This window comes from Nesoenas mayeri, assembly GCF_963082525.1.
Source record: "Nesoenas mayeri genome assembly, chromosome: 3".
Taxonomy (NCBI): domain Eukaryota; kingdom Metazoa; phylum Chordata; class Aves; order Columbiformes; family Columbidae; genus Nesoenas; species Nesoenas mayeri.
This window is the reverse complement of record NC_137544.1, coordinates 110,621,848-110,649,486: the sequence shown is the minus strand read 5'-3', so window position 1 is coordinate 110,649,486 and position 27,639 is coordinate 110,621,848. Positions and strand designations below refer to the sequence as shown.

The window sequence follows — 27,639 nt, the reverse complement described above, 5'->3', positions numbered from 1 at the left end:
CTAACTGGATACACAGGAAATTTCGGCAGCAGGAGCAGAGATCCATACGGCAGGAGGTGATTCAAGAAACAGCATGCCACATAAAAGGTGAAGGAGGATTTTGGGGAGTGATGAAAGTTCAAAAGAAAGGATGCTGCTGATTAAGCAGTATAAAGCCCAGATGCTTCAGTTGATGATTATTAGACCTTCTCAAACCAGCAGGGTAATGCGAGTTGGCCTCCTGGAAGACATCTTTGATGGTGTTTATTGTTTGGAAAGTGGAGGAAAGAGGAGGATTCCATACTTCTGGACAGGATGCCAAGGCTGCAGAGGTAACCCCTTTGTTGTGGGTGAGCCCAAATTAGACCTGGCTTGAATTTGTGACAGCAAAGATGTATGGCAAATCAAGCAGTGTAGGGAGATGAGGGGGAGGAGAAGATAGTAGGATTCAGCCAAAGCTTTCCAAAACTCTAAGGAAGTTAAGTCAGGCAGGGGTGAAAGCTAGCAAGTTCCTGTGCTTATTGGACCTGCTGGCTGAGCTCCACTTCAACCCATAGCCTGGCCCTGCCCTGCACTAGGAAGAGCAGGATGCATTTGTAAGGCAGTTGTGACAGTCTCCTCTCCCCCACCCCTCCCCCTACTGTGTTAGTCAGGGGGGATCTTGGGGCCTCGCTGTCTGTCTCCACCCTCAGGGGCCTGTGAAAGCCCTGTCGTGCTTAGGCTGTGGCCTGCCTTTCTTGGGGCTGCTTATTTCTTTTTGAAGAGCTTGCGGAAGGAGCTCCGGAAACCCCCTTTGGGCTCGTGCCGTGGGTTGTGGTCGCTGAAGGATGTTTGCTCATTGTCATCCTTCTGGCAGAACCTGGTGTTGTCTTCTGCATGGAGCTCCTAAAAGGGAAAAGACAATTTAACCAGCATTTGCAACCTCACATACTTGTCCCCTTCTCTCTTTCTCTGCTAGGAGGGTTGAGGAGGTGCTGGCAAGGCTGGGAGACAACAGGTCACTCATGCCTTGGCAGCACTGGCACCTCTGCAGACAGCTTGTTGCTGGCTCTGAGGCAGAGGAGTGAAGAGATACATGTTGTTAGAGGGACTTGGAGCCTTCCTTGCTAAGCTTTTTGTTTAGGGAGACCTTACTAGCCCCTTTTGCCAACAAGGGAGCAAGCCAGCATGGGAAGCTAAAGGAACTTCCTGCTCTGCTCTCCCCTTGCTCATGAGCTCTGTTTACCCTAGGGCAAGGAGGCTTCGGGTTTCTTGAGTGGATAGGGTGTGAAAGACTCTTCTGTTGTCTCTGCTGGTGCCTGGTTTTATATCTGTGGGGCAGAAGGCTTCATTAGCACGCACACCTTGAGGTAAATATGCCACTAAAAGATCTCTTCCCCTTTCAGGAGAGTGCCACGTTCCTCTCAGCAAGGGTCTGGACAAGTCCCTTTTCTCCAGTTCTTCCCACCACTGTCATGGTGGTCTCCTTTGCTCTGTGGAAAAGAACGTGTCCTGCAGTTCTTGACTAGCTTGACATCTGCACCCTGCTGTGGGCCATAGCTCTGTGCAGGTGAGTGTGAAAGAGCTCACAGGTCCCTGTTTTGCTCTTCTCCCTCTTTCTCATCTCCCCTGCTCAGCTGTCTACCACCTCCGTCACTCACTAGGCTTTTTTAATCCTTTTTTCTTTTGAGGTTTCCTTGCTGCCTTTTCAATTGTTGAAGCCTTCCTCCTATTACCATCTGCATCTTGCCTCATTTTAACAGGAGGGTAAGCACTGGGATAACTAGTTGAGCACTTCACAGCACCCTCAGCCTCTTCCCCAGAAGTGTGAAGGGCATCTGCCTCCCTGGCTGCAACAGCTCAAAGCTGATTCCAAACAGGTGCTGCAGGCTACAGAAACATTCCTACAAGACCTAGTGTCCCTGAAGGGCTAGAGTGCCATCTGTCGTGCCAGTGGTTGTCTGAGGAACATGGTGGCAGGCCTCTGTCTGTTTTCACACAGACTTCAGCACGGGTCTGTGATCAATGCAACAAACACAGGTGAAACAAAACCCATTGACCAGATCCTTGCTGGTGTAAATGGGCTGAGTTCAGCTGAGTCATGCTGGTTTACAGTGGCTGAGTCTCTGATACTAAATCCATTGTTTTTTCTTAACCCAGCACTCTTCACAGCCAGCGGAGGGCACCTTTTAAACTGGGTGCAACCCTATAGCACTAATTTCGAACAGCTTTGTGCATACTTAGTGACCCTGATCAGATCCAGCATCTACTTGCAGGGTAAGCTCAGTGGCAGCTGAGACGTGTCAGGGTAGCTTATCTCCAGGGTGTTCTAGCTGTCACTCAGCCAGCTGTGTGCCTCGAACCCACGCTTATCCCCGGGAAGATGTGTGTGAAAAGGAGCTGCCTTGTCCTTCCCTTGGGCATGTACATGCAAATGAGGACTTAGAATGTGTGGACTTGGGAGCTATTTTGGCATGTTCTGCCCTAACTGATCTTTCTCCTGCTGCTGCTTCTGCACCACCATGTGTCTTTTTTTTTTTTTTTTTTTTTTCATTTTCCTCCTCCTATTTAAGCCTCCTTACTTCCAAAAAGCTGGGTTTTTCACCCACTCCTCTCTGTGGGGGGAAGTAGCTCCTTTGGGAGCTTCGAGATGAGGCTGAGATCATGTGAGGCTGGACATTCCTCTCCTGCTTCTGCTGCAGCCGGCTCCCACTGCTGCTCCGTGTACTGTAGAGTCTGGTGCTCACACCCTCAGCGCTCCTCGGCAGCTCCTTCAGAGACCTGCTCAGCTGCTTGCCTTTGCTGTGGAACATCTCGCGCTTGTATGTACTGCTGCTTACGGGAGTGCAGCTCTTAGGCAATGGCTGTAAGGCATGATCTGTCCTCTCTGGTTCTGATGTGAAATTAACAGGCCTAAGGAAGCAAATGTCTAAGCTGGACTCAGAAGAGGCTGGGGAGCAATTCTCAAAGAGAGCGAGGTTTTGGAAGGCATCATCTTCATAGGGGCCTGGTGTGGTGAAAACCTCCCCAGGGTAGTCGAACTCTTCATAGTTTGGTGCAAAGTTCCTTGCATCCTGCAGCAGCTCCACAGAGGTCCTGATGCCTCTCTCAGTATTTCCCACTGCATCAACTGGTGGTGCTTCATATTCCATTTCAGGGATAGATTGTAAGGGGGCTGTCAGAGCCTTGAGTTCCTGCTCTGTGAGCTGAGAAGATGAAAGGATGTTCTCTGGCCTCTCATGTTTTCTACTTTCCATTTCCCAGTCAGGGGTCTTTACAGCCTGGATATTCTCCATCATGGTTGGTTGGGGTTTCTTCATCTGGGGCATCAAATGCCTTAAAAATAAGAAACAAAACAAACAGAAGAAAGTGTAATACTAAGGCATGACTGAGAGTATGACAAGCCCCCAACCCCCCCACCTCCCCCAGCCCCATTCTCTTGCTTTTAAATCCAAAAGGTAACAGAGCTGCTGCTAATAGAAATTGCCTGGCTGGGTTAGCAGGCACAAACTTGCAAAGGTAGAACTGCTTATCCAGTAGCTCTGGCTGACTTTGGTTCTCTACATCATGAAATTAATAGAAACTGAGATGAGAAGCCAACTGCTCCATCTCTGTAATGTTTTCCTGCATTTTGGATTGCTACTTTCCTTCTCTTTCTGTAATGTAGGGGTTGTGTCTTTTACTTTCTTGTGTTCTGTTTGTGGACAAGGTTCCTCTCTTGGGGAGGGTGACTTTGTCCCCACAATTGTGTCAGTAGTACTTAGAGGGCTCCGACCTTCCATGTGTTCCAGGTAAGTGAGCAGAGAGTACTGCATTGGATGAGGTATCAGGTGCAGGGTGTGCATCTCCATGTACCTTAACGAACACTAGTTAGGAAAGTCTGGCTGCCATCTTCTGGGGACATAATGTCTTTCTTGAATTAGTCATGTGTTTTGGACCCATTTGTACTTGCATCTTGTGATAGTGAGTCCCATCATTCAATGATGTGCTGTGTGGAAAAGTACTTTTTTTGCTACTTTGACACATTGGTCATGTTTCCTAGCTCTTGTAATGTTGGCAGTGAATGTTGGCAGAGTGTTACTGTTCACACTGCTGCTAGGTCTGCACAAATACATATTTTCCCTGGTACACTGATAAGACAGCTAGCAAGAGCATTGACAGCCCTGGGCAGAGCCCTGAAATGTTTGCTGCTTGTAAGCCACATGGTAGTGCATAGCAGGAAGGTGCCAGCCCTCCATCTCTCTGTGCATACATAGAAAGAAGTCTTGGAAACAACAGTCTATAACTGCCTAGTGTCACTGGTATAGTATGGGTGAGGAGTGTTCAGCCTACTTCGAAAGCCTTCTACCAGGACAACAGGCTTACGGGGTGGTTGTGCCAGAGGAAGGTCCTGGTGGGAAGGGCTGTATTGTCTCTTCAGAGTGGATCCCACTGTCCCGGATAGATGCTGCACTGGGTGTTGGAGAAACTTCTTGGCTCGTACACTGGGAGGTGAGACCTTTGTACAGCTTCACCAGGGATGACCTGAGGGAGGAGAAATCCATCGTCGTGCTAAGAAATAAGGCAGGGTATGAGCACGAGCATGTGGAATCACAGAAAACAGGGCTGGGAGGGGACCTTAGTATTCCTATTCACCTCTGCCCGCCCCATGGAGAACCTCTTCCACCTAATCTGTCCCAGTTAGCTGGGAGTCCTGTTCTTAATGCCTCTCCTGATAGCAGTCCCTCCCCAGAAGTCTGCTCCAGCCCTTAAACACCCACCACATTTGAAAGCTTCCCTTGAAGTTGGATCTTGTGCTCAGTAAATCATCACCAGGAGGAATGGCAACCAGATTTTGATTTTAGTAAAGTCTTGATTTCAGGGAACAATTCTGAACCACAACTTGAGAATCTACAATTCAGGGTCATTTCTATCACAGCTCATCTCAAACAGGTTATGGGAGACTTCTGTTTCTCCCACTCCACTTCCTCAGTAAAGTAAGATGGCACTATTCTTTCTTCATCTTAACCTGTGAGAGCTTCAGGCAACAGTTTTGGCATTCACCAGGGCTCCAAGCAGCTAAGTCCCCGTGTATTCTCCCACTGGGGACTTTGCCATCAGATGCTTAAGGAATCAAATGTTCCCATAAAACATATGGCTGCTGTGTTTAGAATTATTAAAGTAATTTTCCTTTTGCTCTCAGAGTTAGACAGAAGGGCCCACCCCAAATCTGACCTCAGTATGGAAGACAAATGCTAATAGTGGGTCTTATCCAGCATCCATATGGAAAGGGCTTTGTTTAAGTTCAACAGAGCAATGTGCCTGTTGACCTTGCCCACACCTAAACCCCCTGTTTCTAGGCTTCCCCCACACCTCCCTTTCCCTGGTGATACAGAGAATGAGCTGATGTTGTGCTTACTTCTTCAGCTTTTTCCTCTTCTGTATAAGCAGGTCTTCATTGCATTGGAAGAGGAGGCTATAGTGTGAGATGAAAACACGGAGGCGCTGCACACACACCAGCAGCAGGTAATAGTCAGGATGCTCTTGGTCAGTGAACTTCAGGACATTCTAAGGCACAGAGGAGAGCAGGCTGTTTGGAGGGTATCCGAACCCTTTCTGGGGAGAATGTGCTATTGGAAACATGGATAAGTGCTCTGGAATGCCCATGACACTGCCATGTGGGAGCATGGGAGCTCTTCTAGGCAGCACCAGTTTCTGAGGCACTTGAATGGGGCCTGCCTCCTACTACTTCAGTGCAAATACACAAGTTACCACTGTAAATGTAATAATGGGATACATGGGTGATGCACGGGATGCATAAACCAGTCTCTTGGTTTTATAAGGCTTCCTTTCTGTGTAATTTTTCTTATCTGAAAAGTTTTAGTATAATTCAGATAACCTTCCTGTGAACTACAACTCTTTATCAGCAGGCTCTGTGTAGGAAAGGTGATTGGGCCCTAGAAGCCTCTAGCATTCTCAGTCTCTTGGCTAACAGGCATGTGGACCACTCAGCAAATAGGCCAGCTCTGTTACAGGAGATAGGTCAGAGTTCACAGTAGATCTCTGGCATCCTGTTCTCCCAGAGCAGCAGGCAGCAGAGCTTCCAGCTTCCCAGGGGACAAAAGTTGGTTCTGTCAGACCAAATGGACAAACGGGCAAATAGAAGCATGCTTCAGGTGAAAATGGTGAAGATTAAGATATTCTCAGCTGGCTTTGCCTTTCAAAGGTTTTTTTTTTCAGAGAGACCGCTGGGTTAGCCAGAAACCCTGTACCTGTATAGACCTGAATGCCATCTCTGAGTTAAAAGTCACATGTTAAAATAGGAGTTCAACAAGACAGTTTCCATCCTGGGGCCCTACCTGTAGATGAATAAGGTATTCAGGGATTCGTTGGACTATATGGAAGAACAGAATGTAGAGATCAGACTTGATTTCTTCTTCTACCTGAAACAGAGAAAGCAATTTCTCACCCATAAAACATATATAATTCCAGATGGTTCTGGAGTTTAATAAGTAGTTATGCTGTAAGTATTTATAACAGATTGCGGGAGCATGACAGTCCAGTGACAGTTGTGTGTGACGATACACCAGTCTTCATCTTGCTTCTGGAAGGGATATTTGCAACACCTTCCACCAGCAATACTAGTCCTAAGGATGAAATTCCTTAGGTTGGGGCCTACCATTGAGGGATACTCAGCCTAATTAAGTAGCTGGGGGTGTATGTTTCAAGAGTGTGAGTTAAGCTTCATTGAAACCCCATGTAGATACTATTCAGAATGAAGTTCTTAGTTTAGGCCAGATTGAATTGAACAAAATGAGATTGACTTCTAAATTAAGATTTCTTGGAAGCAAACTAGTGTGGTCTAGTACTTTAAAACTACCTTTATGTTTAACTTTCCTGATTTAAGACAAGAATCAAGGATGTGACACCAAATACCTGAAGCTGAGAAGTAGAGACTGTTTTTTCTCTAAAGCACTTAAAGGCCTCTCTCTTGGTCTCTCTGTTTGGATGAGTCCCCCATTTTCCAGGAGACACCATTTGCCTGGAACAGGTCTGGACAGCATGTGCATATACAAGCTTTTTGAGAGGTTTGATCTGAGACATTATTTCATATGTCACAACAGAAATGTAGCTTTGGTTACACACAGTGATGAACATGTTAAAGCTGCCTTTTATAGGTTCATGTCTGAACATCAGCGATGGCAATGTTCAGGAAACTGGCATTTGGTAACAAAACAAGTGGACTGGTAGAAGAGTTCTATCATGGGCAGGCATTGAGAGCAGCCCTGTTGGAGGAGGGCTTGAGGGTACTGGTGGATGAAAGATCGGACATGAGCCAGCAATGCGCGCTTGCAGCTCAGAAGGCCAGTCATATTTTGGGCTGCATCAAAAGGAGTGTGTCCAGCAGGTCGAGGGAGGTGATTCTGCCCCTCTGCTCTGGTGAGACCCCACCTGGAGTCTTGTGTCCACTTCTGGAGCCCTCAGTACAGGAAAGACATGGACCTGTTGGAGAGGGTACAGAGGAGGCCACCAAGATGGAACATCAGAGGGCTGGAACAGCTCTGCTGTGAGGACAGGCTGAGAGAGTTGGGGTTGTTGAGCCTGGAGAAGAGAAGGCTCAAGGGAGACCTTATTGTGGCCCTTCAGTATTTAAAAAGGACAGACTTCTTAGTAGGGCCTGTGATAGGACAATGGATAATGGTGTTAAACTAAAGGAGAGGAGATTTAGACTAGATATAAGGAAGACACTTTTTCCAATGAGGGTGGTGCAAGTTGCCCAGAGAGGTGGTAGATGCCCCATCCCTGGAGACATTCAAGGCCAGGCTGGACAGGGCTCTGAGCCACCTGATCTGGTTGAAGATGTCCCTGCTCATTGCAGGGGGGTTGGACTAAATGACCTTTGAAGGTCCCTTCCAGCACTAACTATTCTATTATTCCATTCTATGATTCTATAACATGAAGAGATCCAGGCTTGCATGTTGTCATTACGTGTCTGTGAAGCAGACAGGAAGTTTACCTCCTTCAGGATCACCACGTGGATCAGAGAGATGCATTCTGGCAGGTCCCTCAGGTAAGCAACATAGTAGTCCAGAAAATTATTCTTAGAAAAGAAGAAAATAACAAAGAAACTTCAGAGAAATTTCTGGTCATAGAGCCAGCAAGAATGAAAAACTGTTGATTCCCCATGATCACTCCTGGGAGCTCATTAGTGCAACAGAGCTGCAAACTGTGTGAAGCTTTCAGGGCTTGGGACTTCTCAAGAAATGCTGTTTAATAAAATTTGTTCAGCTGTTGAGCATGGTGTATACAGCTTTATAGCAGATGGGAAGGGTAGAAAGGCTGGAGAGCATGAAACTTTTCTTATTTACAACTCTTCAAAATCGTAAAGCATCAGATGACTTTTTACACATCCTTCCAGGAGAGGTCCCAGTGCTCAGCAGGGGCTGGGCAGACCTTTCCCCCGAGAAGGAAGTGCTGTTTTACTTGGAGCTAGAAACCATACACGATAAGAGGCCTTTCCTCTTGCTTGTCGTAACCCCAAGCAAAGTATATTGGGAAAGAGGAACATAAGAAACACGCTCTTTTCACGCCCTGGCTATGAATACAAACATCCAAGCTGTCAAGGCTTATGTGTGGCTCCTGCAATCAAGTCTAGGTCTCTTGCATTTATTATAGGGCTGTGCTATGTGGCTGCACGCCCCCACGGTGGGTCTGGCATGTGGGCTTCCTGACCAAACAAGTACTACATCAAAGAGGCTACTGTGCCCTTTGCTCTACCATGCACTGGGACTCTGCTCCAAGGAGGCTGGCTGAAAGGCCTTAGCCAATCACAGCTTCACAGCACAGCTCCTCTGCTGCAAGGTATCTCAGCCCACCTGTAGGCCATCAGCACATCATCATGAATCACAGCAGAAGAGGCCAGAGAGGTCTTTAACATACCTCATCATTTGTTAACTTCAGGAAGATGTCTCCTAGGATCCCTTGTCGTGGCCAGCTCAGGACTCTCTCCTGTAGAGCGTGAAGTAAATCGACATGCTGCTGCACCAGGTACCGCAAAGAGCTGGGGAAGAAACTGAAGGGAGATGATGTCAGACTGGTTACACAGAGCATGTACTGCTGAAACATGCTTTCGTGGGTGGTCAGCACAGGCTTGCTTCAAACACAGGTATTATTAACTACTTTTATTGCAGTCCTGATTGCACCAGCAGGCCCTGTTTTGGCTGCTATGTACATATGCAGATACCTTCTCCAGTAGGTTGTTTTTATGGTGTTCTGAAGGTTTCTTAGGCTGACTCCCTAGTGCATTGTGTAACTGACCAGAATTTGCAGAATTAAAAAACCCAAGGCAATACTGCTGTGGCCAGTGAAGCAGGACCATGGTCCTGAGCCATCCTATAGAGTGCTTAGAGGAGACCTCCCCATTCTCTATGTTACCTTATTTGTCAGGCCCTCTAACAAGCCAAACCTTTGATGCAGAGCTACTGCCTTTCTGTCATTTTATGCTGATTTCAACCAGAATCAGAATGAATATATCAAATAACAAAATATTTTGCCTGATGGAAAGTTCCCAGGGAAAAAGTAAAAATAAAAACTCACTTTGGACTATCAAGCTTCTGTTTGAACTGTATATGTCATGTAAGTACCTAAATGAGTCCACATCAACCCATGTAGCATATATATGTCCCACAGTGGGCTTCTGTCAAATGACTCCTTGGATGTGGGACTCCTAGGGACAGTGGAAAGAACCATAAAAAAGAGAGAGCTAGCAAGGACTGGGCTCTCCAAATGCGTCTAAGAGCTGGGAACTCCCAGGCCAAAGCTGAGTGAATGGGGAGAGCTTTTAGGAGCTATCTCATCCTGAGGACTAAGCTTGCCACAGGGGATGGCCTTTGCAAAGAGCTGGGTTTAACTGCTGGGCTGGCTCAGTCCCACTGGTCTTGTATCTGTGTGTAAATATGTGTATGTCTGTACATATTGATACCTGATGGATGGCAGCTACTAGCCAGGAGCTTATGCCTGCAGCAGCTTCCAGAACTGAAGCTGTGGACTGGGCAAAGCAGGCAGTGAAGGCACAAAGCTCTGTTCCCTCCCAGGCAGGACACATGCCAAAGAGTAAGACACTGATGGGGCTCAGAAAGAGACTGAAATGAAGTAGTAGTGAGATGATTTGGGATGCAAGGTGAACAGGATGCAAGGACAGGCAGGAAAGTCTTTAATCACTGCAAAAACTTTCCAGTGCTTCCAATATTCAACTAGAAATAAGCTCTAAAAGTTCAAAGATCTCTGTGTGGATGAAAGAAAAGTGGGAGAGAGGATGATGCAGAAAGAATATTGACTGAAGAAAACTCCATAAAAAAGAGAGCACACTAAATCAAATACCTTCTCTCTTTGGTGCTCCTTTTCACATCTGGCCCTTGCAATGTAGCCTTGATCTTCAGGATTAGGGAAAGGTTGATGACATATTTCCTTTCTGACTCCAGCAGCTCCAAAGCAATGTTCTGCCTTTTGGCTTCCAGAAGATAATGATTAAGTTAAACAAATAAGGAAATGCTGACCCCAAGGACAGCCTTGTGTTATACTGGTGACATTAAATCATGAAAGGAGAAACTGTTGAAAAGTGACACCAATAACTTGCATTTGCACATCTAATTTCCCCAAAATAGCATGCCCCAGACACGACTGGAGACAGTTTGCTAAGAAAACTTGAAAGCAAGTGTGTTTTCCACTATGAATACAATTTTTTTTCTAAGAATAACAAAACAAGCAATCAAAGGCAAAACAATTCATACCAGAGATTCACACCCAGTTTCCTGCAGAATGAGAAGTTTTATTTTTTACCCACTTAGGCAACAACACTGTCACAATCCCATCAGTACTCTGAACCTGTCAGTTCTTGGAATGGAAAATGGGTGTCCTGGGTGCAGAGCGATTCTGTCAATGGCACAGACCAGCAAATGCAAAGTCTTAGAGACTGAGGCCCTGAAATATTACCCCCCTAGCAGGAGAAACTGGCTTGTGTATTTCCCTCTGTAGAAGCTGGTTCCTGACCAGCGCACACCAGATGTGAGTGTAGCTTTAAATATCTCTGGCCAGAGTTTTCCACTCTGTCCTTACCAGCCAAAGAGGGTTCACATATAATATTGTCTGCTGAGCTGTATCTGATTTGGCCCTTGTCCTTCCCTCTCTCCGGTTGCTCTTTGGAAATGTATTCATCTCCCCAGTCCTTGGTGTCCTTGGGCTGTTTCCACACGGTTGAGGGCAGATGCACTTTTGACTGCCCCTCTGTTGCCAATGAAGGTTTGAGGCTATCATCTGTGTCTGTGGTTGCTCCTGCAATGACAAACAGCTGTGTGGATCTTGATATCTCAGTTGGCAAGTAATGCTACAGCAGGCAGTCAACCTGCGTTATCATCCGTTTGAAGTACTGGAAGGAGAGTTTGAAGCGTTCTCTGTGCTTCACAAGGGCCGTAGCCTTGTAGTGTTAATTTACACAATGAAATGCACTTGGTGAGCTCTTTGGCAGAACAATGTTTGCACTCTTCTAGCCTTCATTTTCAGGCCAAATAATGTCCAAAATTAGACACAAGTTAGAAAAAAAAAAACCTGTGTATTCCAAGTATGCTTGCACTTCAGGGTTTTAGGACACTTCAGGACTTGGTAGTATGATGCTAATTGGCAGGTATTGTAGAAACAGAGTGTATTATTATAATTTGGATTAAAATGTCATTTTCAATAGATGTAAACTGTCATGGCTCTTAGAATTTTTGTTAGTTTGATGTAATTATACAGCAGCAGTACTGATAGTCCAAGGCTATTATATCACAGCTAATGTAGGGGAGGGTGCTGGTATGTTAGAGCCATTGGGCTGGAATTGCTTTAATGCAAATACTTTGAATTTGGGTTGCAATGAACCATTTTGCTTAGCTTTCGTTCTTTTTTTTTTTCAAGTGGGTTCAAGCAAATGACCCATCCAGAACAGTGAGTGCTGCTAGTGAACAGTGCAAACATCTAATGATTGTTCTCATGTGTCCTTTTGCTGGCCAGGATCCTTAGTGTCCCCTTACTCTACCCTTCTCTTACTTAAGACCAATTTTTATTCTTGCCAGAAAAACTACTCTCTTACTGATCGGACATGTCTACAAGGAATCTGGAAGCTTACAGATGAACAAACAGCTCACCAGTTCTACTGGTGCATAGTCACTCCAAAGACCATCTCTTCCCAAGTGGCAAAATGGTGCTCTCATTATTCTTTGTCGTATCAGTAAGCCTCATTTCTCCCTTTCTGCAAAGGCAGCAGCAGAAAGGCTTTCTCTGCCAAATATAAATCTTTTGCATTGTCTGTCAGGTGTTTGGCACTTCAGGGGATGCAGGTTTGCCCTCATATCTCAACTGCAAATATGAAAATGAAGGTACATGGCAGTGTGAAAGACATTCCTGTAAAATGCATTCCCTGAAAGCATTTCTTCAGTGTAGTAAAGCAAGCACTCTAATTGAATCATTGTCCTACTGTTTTTTGACACTTTTATGTTTTCCTACCTGGACCTGCTACGACTTTCACACCTCCTTCTCCGATGGGCATGATCCTGGTGTCAGACACTGTTGAAGAACAAAGAGAAACTTTACAAGAGGAGACAGCTGCTGAGCAGGCTTCCTCCTGCCAAGCCCAGTCAGTATGGTTAGATTCTCCAGTCTTTCCCATTTTTGCTATGGAAACACCCCTGTCAGATCCTCCTCTAAGAAGGATCTTTACTGTTGTGGTCTTTGTTGGCAGCTGCAGGTGAGCTAATGTGAAGGTCCCCGTTGTGCTTGGTACTGTAAGGAATGTGAGCAGTCTTGGCTTGTCCTTGCTCAGTAGGTGCACATTGGATACAAGGCATCAAGCAGGCAGAACGAGAGAATGGAGCCTTGACGCAGACACAGGGCTGCAGTTTTGGGTGGAAAGGAGCTTATTGAAGAGTGGAGGGGTGAGACGACTGAAATGAAAGGGACAGTGGGAGAAGTGGGTGAGAGAGGTGGATGTGCAAGAGGGATGTGAGGGAGAGGGCTAACATAGCACCTCAGAGTGGGGTAGAGGGGGGCCATGACTGGCCAGATTCTGAGCAGAGCAGAAAACTGCACATGGTTTTCATCCAATCTCTGCCTTTGTTAGCATTTTAAATGTATCTGGTTTTAATGTCGTCTTATCTGAACAGCATGAGAGTGACAGACCAGTTTAGATCCCCAAATATAATTATAGAAAGAAAGGCTCTGGTCTATCACCTTTTCTTTTATTCTAGCCTTCACAGTGTTTTCCTGGTCAAGGTGTAACCCTAACAGCATGGGCTAGCAGCTTCCATAGCTAACAAGGGGCAGTAATTCTCCTAGCAGTGTGTATATGCAAGGAGCAGTGACACCAGCAGCCTAGTGTGCTTATGTTTCAACTCCCATGTCCCCTTGTCAAATCAGCCACTGGTTGACCTCTGAAAGGCACCAGGTGTTCTCTATCAGCGCGGTCTTTGTGATCCTTTCCATGCCTTGCTCCCTTACACGGAAACAAATCCACAGGTTGTAACATTTTTATCAGGGACTCCTATGTGGCTCTTTCTGTGCCACTAGTGTTACATGGAAGAAGATCCAGCCTGCTTCCCTTTCCTTGGAGGAGATAAGGAATGGCTTTGGGGACAGTGTTCACAGAGCAGCATCTACTAAATCCAGGCCAGTACTGAGGTTGCTACCCTGAGACACTGTGTCAAGGTGCATGCACAGAGCCAGGAGCAGTGCTGTCGAGGGGAGAAACCCCGTTCTCTTTTTGTGCTGCTGGTACCTGAGGAAAATTTGGTTTCCTCTTACCCTAGTGACCTTTTTCTGGAATTTTTTTCCTGAGGGAAGCCACTGTATTTGCATACTCTATTTCCTACCTTTTTCATAAGTCACGTTCTGTAAAAGACTTGTAAAATCTTCATTGATCAGCACAGGTTCTGGGAGGTTAATAGATCGAAACGGGCTGCCCTGGAGAGGTGTAGGCACTGTCTGTGACCCATGGTCATCCTTCTGTGCTCTTCTGTACAAATACAAAGAATTGAGACAGTTGGAAAGCATGAATGCTACAGGTGAAAATCCTACACTACAGTTGTGGCAGACACCAGGGTAAGTACAAGCACAAAGTCAGAAGTAGGACAACTCTGGCAGAAATCAGGAAAAGAGCTGGCTTTGACAGAGTTCATGTACTATGTTCTGGAAGAAACTTCCACTGGTTATATAGGAGAAGATTATTTCTGGTCTGTTCTTTTTTCAGAGCATATTTCATCTAATTAAATGGCTTAATTAGCTAAGGGGCTAGCCTAGATTTGCAAAGTGTTTGCATCAAGGCAGCTGTATACCCATCATCAAAACTCTGTTTTCAGAAGGAGGCTAATCAGGGCCAAGGTGGATGAGCTGTCTGCTTCATCACAGCAACAGTGTGGCCCAGCAGTGTGCAAACATGTTCCTGCATGACCCTGCTCAGAGGAAGGGAGGCTGGTGACAGGAAAGCAGAATGTGACTGCACCATCCAAAGCCTGCTGAGTCCTGCAGGCTTGGAAGGGGAAACTGCTGTGCTGTTGTCTGGATGGGTGTGCATTAGCAATAGCAATAGCTTGTGATAGTGAAGGCTCCTGACTTTCAACAGCGTTCCCGCCCCAACATGTCTTAAGCAGGTCTGTGTGTTTCACCAGGCCCTGATTTCTCTTAGAGCTGCTGGGGCCATTTTGCTGTTGGAATCCCAGGGAAGTGTTGGCGTTTTTCTGCTGTGTTTGCTCTGTGGGGTGTTTGTCTAAAAGCCTGGGGTGAACTGAAGGTTAGAGCTTCCAGTAATAATCAGGATTGATACACATGTCCAGCCAGGAAAATATTAAGAATTTAAGCTATAAAGAAATGAACAAAATGGAGACCACTGCTAATTAGCATTTCCAGAGCCCTGGACTTCAAGCTCTTACTTAGCTTTCACTTTCCGTGATTCCCGCCGCTTCTCTTGCTGCAGCTGCTCAATTTTCTGCTGCATTTCCTCCTGCTTGGCACTGATTTCTTCAATCATTGACTTTGCATCGCTGAGCTCCTCCTGAGAAACAGGCAAAAGCACAGCATTCCCAGGGTGCCCATCAGCCTTACATAGCACACTTCTGAATGCTGGCTGGTGTGCACTAGGGTTGCTTCAGGGTGCTGCAGAGAGTGGCTTTGTGATTAGACGCTCTTCCTTTGTGTGTGTAATACATGCCATGCACAGCATGGCAATCCTTAATTCAACTACAGGCAACTCACTCAAGCAAGCCTAATGTCACATGGGTAAGGCACTGGTGGGACACTGGTGGCTTCATCTACCACCAGTTGAAAGCACTGCGAGGACTCCTGCCTTTAATGACATTTGGATGTGGGCCTGAGGAAGCACATTTCTCTCTGCAGTTCTCCAGCATGTGCATTCACATGTTGTGCCTGGTTCTGGTCCCAGACTGATCACACACATGTATAAGCTTTGGCCAATCAGGCCTTGGAGCTGCCTTTTTAGCCTGGTTTCCTAAGGAAATGAGGCGCTCCGTAAGCTCCCTGTCAGCACGTCCTCCCTCAGGCAGTTCCAAATAAGCTTTACTCAGATGTAGAGCTCTCTGATGCATGAATTTCCTGCAGGTTTCATCAACATGAGCAGGAGGATGGAGGAGAGGGGAAAGACTCAAGAGTTTCTTGTAAATCAAAGTAGAGGGATTTTCCTCAAGTGAGGTGGTGGCTTTGCTAGGAGTTCAACATTTGGACAGCCAATATGGGCATGAAGCATAGGGAGAGCAGCCTTTGCTTTCCTGTTGCTTGCATAATTCTTTGTATCTGGATTTTAAAGCCCCCTTTCCCCCATAACAATGTCCTGGATAAGCCTGCCTCTGATTGCTTTGAGACCTCTGCCATGTGTCCTTACATTTCTTGGTGTCTCCCTTGCTTATCTGGGACCACATGGTACCTTTTGCCCCATGCCATCTGTCTCTCCCTCTCACAGGGTCACTAATGGGCTTTTCCAGTAAGCAGCCCTCTTTAACTTCGCAAGGTATTATTGACTCAGCAAAACCCCATGGGGAGAATTTACCATGAAAACAATAAAAGAGTTCCTCTGCCTGCCTCCTCACAGGCAGTCATCCAGTTTCTGGATGGAGGTGCTGGCTGGTTTAAAGTGTACGTCAAGCCTTCTTGCTAGGCTCTCTCTCTAGTCCTTTGTCTTTATTCTCTTGGGCCGGATCAAACCAGGCACCACTTCCTCCCAGCCGTGTGGGAATCCAACTTCAAAAGGTTTTAGGTTTTGTGCTAATTCCCTGCTCCACAGCAGCTCTGGTTCCTGCAGGAAATGCAGGAGAACCGGACCCAGGGAGAGGCATGACCCAGTGGCAGCCTGTGAGCAGCCCATATGCTCATTGCACCTGCAGCCCAAATCAAGGGTTGCCTGTGCCCAGGGTAGCTGACAGCGCTGCCCCGTGGCCCATCAAGAAGGCTAAACTGGCCAGGGCATGAGTTACATTTGGGGTGGAGTAGCTGGGGGAGACACAAAGGCAAAAGAAGTGCAGCGGATACATCTGAAACAATTGCCAGCTCATTTCCTTTGCAAGGAGGAAGGATTTACGGAGGCAGGGGACTGCCCCATGCCACCCAAGATATGCAGCCCTCCCACAGGTCACATTCCTACCTTGAAAGTATTGAGGGAATTCTTCATCTCAGCCACTTTCTCTTCCATGGCACAGCGGCAGCTCTTGACCTTCTCCTCCAGGGCATACTCACCATGCTGGATTCGCGACAGCTCCTGCATCGCTTCTGTGAAACCCGCCTTCAACTCAGAGGCTAAAGCCTGCAACTAGAGGAACCACAAACATGGTGGGTTCAGTCCCTCCTCCCAGATACAGGTGCCTGTGTGATCAAGGGTCACCCGTGGTTCAGAGTGGCATGAAAACTTGGTGTAACCCATCCTGTAAAGTGTTGACCCCTTTCTCCTGTTCCTGTCGTGGCTGGGAGACATGGGGATAGGTTCTGCCATGTGCTGCAGCCTCAGTACAGGGCAAGAGGTATTTGTCTTGGACAGTCAGTGTTGCCCTTTTTAGACTCAAGATTTTTCCAGGCTCTCTGGCATTTTGCAGCCTGTCAGTCTGTAGAAGGAGAGGACAGCCTGAAACATGCCAAGAAGGTTTGCAATAAGAGTAGCCAGACTATAAATCCCCAAAGCAGCTGAACAATCAAGAACATGTCTGGTTTTGAGCAAATCCTCCTCTGCATATGGTCCTGGGGCCAGTGCTCTCCTCAGGCAGGTCTATCACCTCCTTGCTCTCCAAGGGCTGTGGAGAAGCTCAGTTCTTGGTCAGCAGGCCAGTTCCAGGGAAGGAGGCAGTTCTTTAACTCATGATGGGGAGGGAGTGGGAGGTTTTCCATTGGCATACAGCAACCCTACACCCACTTTCCCTGTTTTCTGTCCCTAGAGGCCCTGGCACTGCCGGTAGAGCTCACAACCTGAGCTGGAGGCAGCTGGTTGAGACCCAGGTGAAGCAGGAGACAGATCGGGGTGAACCAGGCTGGCATTGTGAGCAGACAAGGCAGGTGTGGAGGTGGGCACGGAGGGGAGTCAGGCAGCTTGCAGAGAGCTAGGTGGGGTCACCCTCTTTGGGGACAGCTTGGGCCAGTGACCCTGAACTCTGTCTCCACAGTTTTGAGCAAGATGCTCTTTCTGCCTGCGCACAGCCCACGGTGAGGTCATGGCCCAAGGTGCTTCGGTACCAGTGGTTTTTACCTTTACAACAGAAATTCGGCCTAACATCTGGTTATAAACTGAGTCCAAAACTGGAGCACTGATGGTAAGAGGACAGCCACCCCGGGGAACTCAGGCGCTTGAGTCCTGTAAATGGAGCAGAGATGGCTTCCGATACCTCAGGGCAATGGCATGCACCATCCTCCTCTGATCAAGACTGGCAGTGTCTTTACAGAGGACATCTGTCTGACATCCCCACTTCTACCCAAGTGCCTACCCCGCAGTCCCCGGTCTGGTCTGGCTGGACACAGGTTCCCAGGACTGCCTGGGTAGGAGGAGCGGGACTGACAGGAGCTGTGACAGGGCAGAGGGGAGCAGGAGGCTGAGGACATCTTCCCTCCTCAGGCAGTCAACCCTGACTCTCCAAGCCAGATGGAGCTCCAGACCCCCTGATTCAACCCCTTCACCCACCCTTCCTCACCGCAGCAGACACCTTCCTATGACACTCCTGTGTCACAGGAATTATCACCCTGTGACCTCTGAGTGTAGCCTGAAGAGTTAGAGGGGCTGCTTGGAGCCATGTCTGCTAGGGGAGGCAATGACCATACTATTTCTGATATCTCAGCCTAGAGGGGGTGAGCCAGATGGTCTTAGCATCATCAGACATGCTAACATCCATGCCTAGAGAAGTAGGGGGATATAAAGTACTGCACCTGTGCAAAATGTTAATATTCCCATCCTTGCTCACAGGTGCTTGCCACACTTTCACACTGAGCTGACATTGCCAAAGCACTTTCCTCCAAGTGAAAACAGGTGATTCATTAGATCTGTCCCTTCAACTGAAATATGCTACTCTATTCTACCCTAGACTACCCTGTGCTATCTATTTTAGAGATCTGCTTCAGGACGGATATGTCACAGCCTCAAGTCTTGCTAGCAGTGGTGCAGTCTGGAAGCTGGCCCTGGGGATAACCACGTCTGGGGAGAAAAAGCCCAAAATGAAATGTTTCTGCCAACAAGCCTAGCTGTATCCTCCTTGGATGCTTCCAGAAAGAGGTAAACTAGACAGATCCTTTGTGAAGGGCACAGGGATGGGAATCATTAGTCATTGTTGATCTAAAGGTTTCAGAGTCAAAACCTGCTAGATGTCATCAAAAAGGGACCACTGCAGAGACTTTGGTGTCCCTGTGCACTGAAATGCTCTGCGAAAGCAGAGTTCAGGGAGCCAAAAGAAAGATTTGGACTAGAGTCTGGACTGAAATATCCTCTGATTCTAAAAGCAGACAGCAACTTGTTATTTTGGGGTTCACTGATGGCCAATCTCTTCTTTTGCAGTCACACTGCTAGCTTGTTTTTGTTGTGTATCCTTCCCAGGGCTCCAGGCTCCAGCTTGGGTGTGTCCTGCCTGGTACATCCTTCCTCTGCCCCATGCAGTTTGCAGTGGCTATTTCAGACACTGAAATGCATCTTACACTCTCATTTCCCTTTGTTGCTGCTTGGTGGATGAAAGCAGCCAGCAACACCAATCAGCCACATCAAGCCAGGGCTTGTGTGGCTAGACCTGAAGTGCTGAACCCCCTAGAACTCCCTTCTCTGCTGCCCTCTGTGCTCCGAGCATAGAAAGGAAGACAAACAGCCTTGTGACATTGAATGCAAGTTTGATCCAAAATTGAGTGGAGTGGTACAGGGACAACATATTATCTTTGAAATACTGCTAAGCACAGTGTAGTGCTTGGTTTAATTTGAGCTCATTTCTAACAACAAGCTGTAGAAAACCATCCTTTAAATCCCATAGGCTGTTACAATAAATGGAGGCCATTGAAACGTCAGCTCATGCTTATGTCTTGCCCAAGTGATTATGCCTACAGAAGCGGAGAGACGTTTCACAGATTTGTGAGCCCCTGGAAAGCCAAACCGATTCAGTATTTCTAAAGTTTCTGAAGTGCAACACATACCAAAAGAGACAGATTTTATACTACCATGGAAACCTGGCAAAAGTTTAACTGTTATATGTTGCCCTGGCTCATGGATTCATGGGAATAAATGCAGTTGAAGAGGAACACACCTGACAACTGAAGTTGAACTACCTAATGCCTAGAGGATAAATGAATCTGCATGGTCACAGATAGTCCTTAGAACCTGTCCAAGACCTGTTCAAAAAAAACCTTTAAGGCATCTAAATAATTTAGTATGAGGTATATATACATTTCAGCCTCCACCTCCCTTTGGAGTGTGACCCTCAAACCCAACAAAGCAATGCAATGAGGAAACCAGCACCATGCACCTGTAACACATTATGTCTTTCTTGGGGGCCGTGGCTCCCATTTTACCTGCTGCCCTGATGTTTTTCAGCTCTGTGTCGAAAAACCATGCAAGTAAAATCTCTAACAAGACCAAGTAACTGCAATGTGCTCTGTGGGTAGCTGCCCATGGGGAAATGAAAGATTCTCTTCCCCTCTTTTCACAACTAATTAACAGGACACTGAGAAGCAGTCACTTGTGACTCTCTCTTGTCCTCCAGACCAGTGGGAATAAGAACTCTTTCTCAAAGTCTGCCTGAAGAGGGGAGCAAGTGTTTTCCAGCATGGAGGGGGGAACTGGGACCACATAGAGGAAGTAAGGGTGGCTAGAGGGGAGGAGAAGGGTGAGATCAGAAGACATAAAAGGAGCATTTCTGGTTTTGACTTTACTTTGCACAAGCTGAGCTGTTTAAATACATATATATATATAAAAGAGCTGTGAAATCACCTTCACTGAGCTATTCACTATTTTCTCATCTTCTGTACTGTCCCCAAAGGGTGGACAGGACTGATGCTGCTTCCAGGAGCAGAAGCAGCAAAACTGCAAAGCCTCCCTGTCCTCTCTCAGTGGGTCCCCAGAATTTGAGCCCTGCAACCTGAAGCTTTGTTCCGACTTTGAGGCAGCCCAGGAAGATGGTCGTGGCCAGGACACAGGGATGGCTTATGGAAGGAAGGACTGGGATGGAAAGCAGAGGGAAGAGCCTTGGTGAGCCGAGTTTAATGCCATGGCTGCTACTGGATGAGAAGGAACCCTTGCTTCCATGAGTAGCTGTGTCCCCATGTATGTCCCCAGGCACTAGCCAGGCTGTCCAGGGCTCTGTGTCTCCAAAGAGTTAGCTATTTGCATCTACTGCCCTTGGCAGCTGCTTAAGGTACTTACACCAGAACAGGCCCTGCTCTCAGGGACACTGAGCTGAAGCCTGTCAAAACCAGTAGAAAACAGACTTGTGATGAAGAAATACTGCACAGGAAGAATTCTGCTCTTATAAATAAATCCTAGAAAAGAGCAAAACCTTCTGTGGCCACAAAGAAGTGCTATGTTACTTCCTCCAGCTTATCTACTGTCCATTACTTTGCACATATTCTCATGTGGCTGACCTGAAGAAGCAAATAAACTTTGTCACCCAAAACAGGGCTGCCTGAAACTGGTCTGTCACAAAGTCCAGCACTTGCCACTAAGCCTGAATCTGATCTTTTTGAGCTGCATGATGCATACTTTTACCACAGAACAACTGATTTCTAGCACAGATACAAACTCCCATGTTTAAGGGCAGCACTTCTACAGCCAAATGTTAGGAAGGCTTGCAATGCCACACAGCAGGAAAGAAGCAGACTTGTGCTGATTTACAGTGGTAGAGAACCTGGCCCTAGGAGTATATCCAGTATTTATATTCCTAGGCACAGGTGGCAGGAATAAAGGCAGAGCAGCAGGATAAGGACAGAAGAGAAGGATGGAGATAGATACTTAAAGGGGGCTGCAAGCAATTATCAGCTCTTGTTTCACATCTGTGCTGTCTTTTTTGCTAAGTGGGGGGTCTGTAGGGCCCTCACTGAAGCAGAAGAGGACAGCCAGCTGGTAACTTTAATTTAAAGGATTCATTAGGGTATCCACATCTCGGCTGTGGTTTTCTGGGATGCAACATGTGTGTGTGGTGCTCCCAGCACACTGTCCCAACAGTGCATTTAGCTTTCCATGCATGTTGGATCCACTGGGCTGGGTTCTTCAGCAATCCAGTCCACAGCTTCTGCTTGGATCTGTCTGGATGGGAAATGGGGACAAGACAAGATAAGCGCTGACTGGTTAATGGAAAGTAATATCTTCTCCGTTTGCCATGGTGTGCTTACAAGCAATTATGGGCATCCATGTTGCAAGGTAGCTCTCAAATAGTCAGGGTTTCCAGTTCAGGGATATGTTTCTCCTTCAGAGTATGGTTCCATATTGAACCAGACCAAGGTTTAAAGAGATCAAAACTCTGTTGCATTTCCTGCTGATTGGAAATGCGTAAGAAACATCTCTGTGGAAACACTGAAATGACATCTTACAGGAAGGATGGTCCTTGGACTGTGGTACAGACAATCTTGTTGCATCCCTGGTGGATAATTGCAGCAAGGTTGTCAACTCAAAGAGTGGTGCAGAGCTCTGGAAGTCCTGATTACCTTGGGCCAATGTGGGCTCAAAGCCAGGGTTTCCAAGCTCCTGCCTGGGGAGCCAGACAGAGACATGCAGGAAGACTCAGCACTCTGGCCATTCCAGCTGCTCTGGATTATCAGGCCAGAAGAACAACCCATGGTCCAAGGAGCTGTTAGGCTGCCGGGATAACCCAGAGCCCTCCAGGAGACTTGGACCCTGCTGGGGAAGACAATTCTGCCCTGTGTCAATCAACACGTCCTTGCTCCTGGGACAGTTCATCAGGTTTGCTGAAAGCTCATCAGAGCTCAGCTATTAAATCTCCCTCCAGCCCAGTGAACTGACATTCTCTAATTGATGCTAATGATGCCAGCTAGTTAATTAGCTGAGCTCACAAATCACCTGTCTGAACACAACTGATTGTGAGCAGAGAAATTTTACTGACGTGTCTTTTAAGATGAGGCCCAAGATGTGATATGTGTGACATTTATTCATGCAGTGTGCACATTTTAGTTGCCATGTTCCTGGTAATTGCCTACATTTTTCCTTCTACTTAATTTAGCTTTTAAACTACTGTTTATATATTAATAGCTATTTAAACTCTGGAGTTACTTAAGGCATTTTGCTTATCTTTACCTGGGAAATCTGTGTTGCAGGGGTACTCATAGGCACACTTTCTGTCTCTCCTGTGGGAATAAAGAACTTCAGTCAATTAAAATGACTTATTACAGTTTCTATAAATAACTGGAACAGAGGGTTGGAAATCCCTCTTGAGGTACAAATCAGTTTTAAAGGACTCAGGTCTCACTTTAGGAGGTATGAACACTGTATCATTTGTAAAATAAACTGCAATTATAAAACAGGAATGTCTCACCTAAATCAGATGTTAAATTCACCTCACTTGCTGCCTGTGTCTGTCCAAAGCTGATCCATGTGAAGAGGTGAGAAACCTTGTATGTGCAATAAGGACTAAATTCTTCCAGAGAAATTCTGTTCTGTGTGCCAGCTTTAAGTAACATAGTTTTTCCCCTAAAGCATTACTAATTCATCTCTCTTCTGGAATTGTGAATTTTACCATCTACCATACACATATACATATTTCTATTTTCTCCACAAAAGGCTCATCTGATCTGTATATTTTAAGCCCTAAGTTATATTTTGTCACAGTGCATTCCCAGCATTAATCATGTATTTTGTAACACCAAAAAAATGGGTCTTTCATCAGTTTTATATTTCTAGGGTTTTGTGGCATTGTAATCCCACCTGATCTTGTACAATGGAGCCAGACTTAACATTTCTGAAACAGACTTAGCTCATGGAGGAGCTTATATCTATTTTGCAGAAGTGTTTTGGACACTGCAGAGACATTACCTCTAAGCATTAATGGGTCCTTGATTGAAACCAAAAAGTCTATGTTTATTATTTCCTCTTCTGATATTGCCTCTACTGTACAGAAACCTTCAATTATCCAACAGAAATTATCGCTGGTTGTGCTGCCATTGCACTTTGTGGAAATTGCAGTCCAACGGCCATTGGTTCCCACGTTATTCCCTATGTTGGTCTCCCTGTGATGTGAAGGCTGGCCTGCCTTCACTCCTGGAAAACACCATGCCACCCACTTTGTCATCTGGATTGCCTCCCCTTGGCAATGTCACTTCATGAGGTGGGTTTGGGTTTTCTGTTGCCTCCAAGAATTTGCTTCACCCATTTCTGCTGTCAGTCACAGACATGACCAGTGACCCCATGCCCAATTCTAGGGGCAGCTAAGCTCCCTCTTTCCATTCTGGCTGCAGGTAGTCAGAGCCTTACCCACCTGGGCCTTTAAGACCACAGAAATTCAGTCCTGCAGAGGCTTGAAAAGCATGGAGGGAGAACTCTACATAGCCAGCTAGTACATGAAGTGGGAAGTTGAAGCCTGGAAATGAGAGATTTCCAAGGCACAGCTATGTTCTGATTTCTTTACCCCTGAGGGGGAATATGGGTTACTGCCAAGGGCACCTATGAATTGGCCCTGTTCTGGTCTCAAGGATTTGTCCTGATTCAGAGGAATGTGAGCAAATTCCCCAGTGAGTCGCAGAAGTGAAAGGCAGAGGAGGAGAGGCTGCTTACCCTTCTCTGCCCATGTGCCATTTCTCCCCATGCTGGGCAGTCTCAGAGCCATGGGGTTGGGTAAAAGGGTCAGACACTGAAATATTCCTCAGGATTCCTCCTGCGGAAAACAAGGGGCAGCAGGCTAATTGGGAGAAGTAACTATGACTTCAAACTGCCAGCTGTTTGGGGTCAAAACTGATCAGTCAGCTCACTCCAAGTCCCAGGTTTCATCTTTTAAATGACAGGTTGTTTTCATTTTCAGCTTTGGCTTTTCTGAGTCTTTTTAAGGATTTTCTCTGCAACCCCATGAACTAGAACTTTTGGGTTATAGTGAGTGATGAAGCTTTCTCAGGATGCCTGCAGTTAAGGCTTGAGAAGGCAGCCAGTGGGTACTGTGATCCTCCTGAATCAAGAAAACTGAGGTACATCAGGCAGATGAAATTGCTATCCACTATCCATCATATTCAAGATATCATGGCAGTCTAGTGAAGTTCCCACTGACTAGAAAAGGGGAAATATAACCCCCATTTTTAAAAAGGCAAAAAAGGAAGACTCAGGGAACTACAGGCCAGTCACTCTCATCTCTGTGCCCAACAAGATCATGGAACAGATCCTCCTGAAAACTATGCAAAGGCACATGGAAAATAAGGGTGTCATTGGTGAAAGACAGCATGATTTCACTGAGGGAAAAGTGTGCCTGACAAATTTGGTGGCTTTCCATGATGGGGCTACAGTGCTGGTGGATAAGGGAAGAGCAACTGATGTCATCTACCTGGACTTGTGCAAAGCATTGGACACTGGCTCACACAACATCCTTGTCTCTAAAATGAAGAGACATGGGTTTGACAGATGGACCACTCAGTGGATAAGGAATTGGCTGAATGGTCACAATCAAAGAGTTGCAGTCAACAGCTCAATGTCCCAGTGGAGACCAGTGACAAGTGGTGTTCCTCAGGGGTCAGTATGGGGATCGGCACTGTTTAATGACTTTGTCTGTGAGATGGACAGTGGAACCGAGTGCACCTCAGCAATTTTGCGGATGACACCAAGCTAAGTGGTGTGGCTGACATGCTGGACGGATGGGATTCCATCCAGAGGGACCTGGACAGGCTTGAGAGGTGGTCCTCATGAAGTTCAACAAGGCCAGCTGCAAGGTCCTGCACATGGGTCAAGGCAATCCCAAGCACAAATACAGGCTGAGCAGAGAATGGATTGAGAGCATCCCTATGGAAAAGGACTGAGGGATACTAGTGGATGAAAGATTGGACATGTGCCGGCAATGTGTGCTTGCAGTCCAGAAAGCCAACCATATCCTGGGCTGCACCAAAAGAAGCGTGGCCAGCAGGTCGAGGGAGCTGATTCTGCTCCTCCTCTCTCATGAGACCCCATCTGGACTACTGTGTCCAGCTCTGAGGCCCCCAACATAAGAAGGACAGAACCTGTTGGAGAGAGTCCAGAGGAGGGCCACAGAGATAATCACAGGGCTAGAGAACCTCTCCTGTGAAGAAAGGCTGAGAGAGCTGGGGTTGTTCAGCCTGGGAAAGAGAAGGCTCCAGGAAGAGCTTATAAGCAGCCTTCCAGTACCTAAGCAGGACCTACAAGAAAGCTGGAGAGAGGCTTTTTACAAGGACATGTGGTGACAGGAAAAGGAGCAATGGCTTTAAATTGAAAGACAGCAGATTTAGATCAGACATAAGGAAGAAATTCTTCACTATGAGGATGGTGAGGCACTAGAACAGGCTGCCCAGAGAGGTTGTGGCTGACCCATCCCTGGAAGCATTCAAGGCCAGGTTGGATGGGGCTTTGAGCAACATAATCTAGTGGAGGGTGTCCCTGCCCATGGCAGGGGAGTTGGACTAGATGATATTGAAGGTCCCTTCCAACCCAAATAATTTTATGATTCTATGTCTGTTCTGGTATAAAAGTTACTGCTGGACTCTTAGTGTGGAATGGACTGACTGACCTACAAAGAGCAAGAGAACATGTTTCTTAATTAATAGCACAATACAAACCAGATGCTGGGAAGACAGGGAGATGCTGTTTTTACGAAGTGGTGGACGTACTGAGTGCTGAACTTTGTAAAGGGCTATAGAGTTGTCAGGTAGAATTGCAGCACAGCAAGGAGAACCGTGGTTTCTTCTCACATTTTCTTTGGACATTTTTCAATCTGATGTATAGCAGAGGGCTTGACCCTGCAAAAGTCTGTAGGAATCTCCCATTTGGGTTTGGATATGAATCAGTCTGTAATGTCCTTGGACACACACAAAGCAAGGAACCAGACCTGAGCAAGACCAGAGGAGGGGAGAGGATCCCTGCTGCTGTGATTTTTTACCTCCTGCCTTTCCCATGAGCATGAGCAGAAGCACTCTCTGCATGTACCCAGACAAAACCCAGAACAATTCTATAAAGTCATTGCTAATAGATGGAGCAGAGGAGGCTACTCACAGCTGCACTATGGGAAGTAAGGGGCTTTGTGGTTATCTCCCAATTTCTGCAGTGAACATCTGCAGCCCATGGGGCCATACCAATTAATTGGAAAAAAATCCCTGAGTTAATTTCCTTTTCAGCTTGCTGTAGTGCAGGGGCCTAGGTACAAAGACCTAATTTAGTCAAATTAGAATAACAGAGAAATTAACTCTTCCATCACGTATGCCATGAATGAATGTTGGCACTACCAAGCACCTTTTAAGAGGGAAAGAGAAGGTCCAAAGTCTCTCCTGAGCTGACAGTTCTGGGCACTCCTAAAGCTGCTCCCCCTGCTCCTCATAGGTTCAAGAGATCCTCAGTATATGGACACTGTCACCTCTGAGGTGGCAAGGCAAAGCACAATGATACAAGGGGTTTGGAGTGAAAAGCCAGTACACCATTTCTCTGCAAGAAGAATATCTGAAGTTGATAACCACTAAAACCCTGGACCTGAAACCCCTGAGCTTTGCAGACTTTCTAAAAGTGATGCTGACTGTAGCAGGACTGGTTGTAGGAAAGCAGTGTGGCCTGGAATACATCTTGATGCTTGTAAGACTGGGACTGGTACAGAAGTCTGGGCTGTTGCACTGACATGACCAAGAACTGCTTGCAACAAAACGTGGGGAGACAAGCAGATTCTCATCACAGTGCCCTTATGCAAGACGTAGTTTTTGACAGAAGTCTCTGTACATCCCAAGGCAGACGTGGGTCCGAGTCAAGAGAGGGGAATGACTTCCCATGTTGGACATAATGTATGCTGCAGGATTATTTTCCAGAGAAGAGAGTGAGGTGTTTCTAAAATAAGAGGTAAAAACCTCAAACCCCAGCTTTTTCTGTGAAAGTAGAAGGGAACATTTGCCCACAGCCGCTGTGGCTAAGAGGTGCTCTCAGCTGGCTGGTGGCTGCCAACAGAGCAAGTTTCTTCCTCACTGTCTTTCATACTATCAAGAAGTTAAATAAGAGGATGGTTTACCTTCTTGTCTGTTTGAGTCCAT

The 27,639-nt window shown here is 46.6% G+C and overlaps 1 protein-coding gene across 1 annotated transcript; it reads right to left on the bottom strand.

Annotated features, from left to right (window-relative positions):
- Nucleotides 1–726: 726 nt before the first annotated feature.
- Nucleotides 727–27,639, bottom strand: ARHGEF33 (Rho guanine nucleotide exchange factor 33; the record flags this gene model as incomplete). The annotated part of the gene is made up of 15 exons (XM_080341995.1): nt 727–864; nt 2,541–3,294; nt 4,324–4,509; nt 5,357–5,505; nt 6,297–6,380; nt 7,955–8,038; nt 8,878–9,010; nt 10,318–10,447; nt 11,053–11,268; nt 12,475–12,534; nt 13,836–13,978; nt 14,892–15,013; nt 16,613–16,777; nt 22,724–22,773; nt 27,618–27,639. 15 exons carry the CDS (start codon nt 27,637–27,639, stop codon nt 727–729), a joined length of 2,436 nt encoding a protein of 811 aa, XP_080198121.1.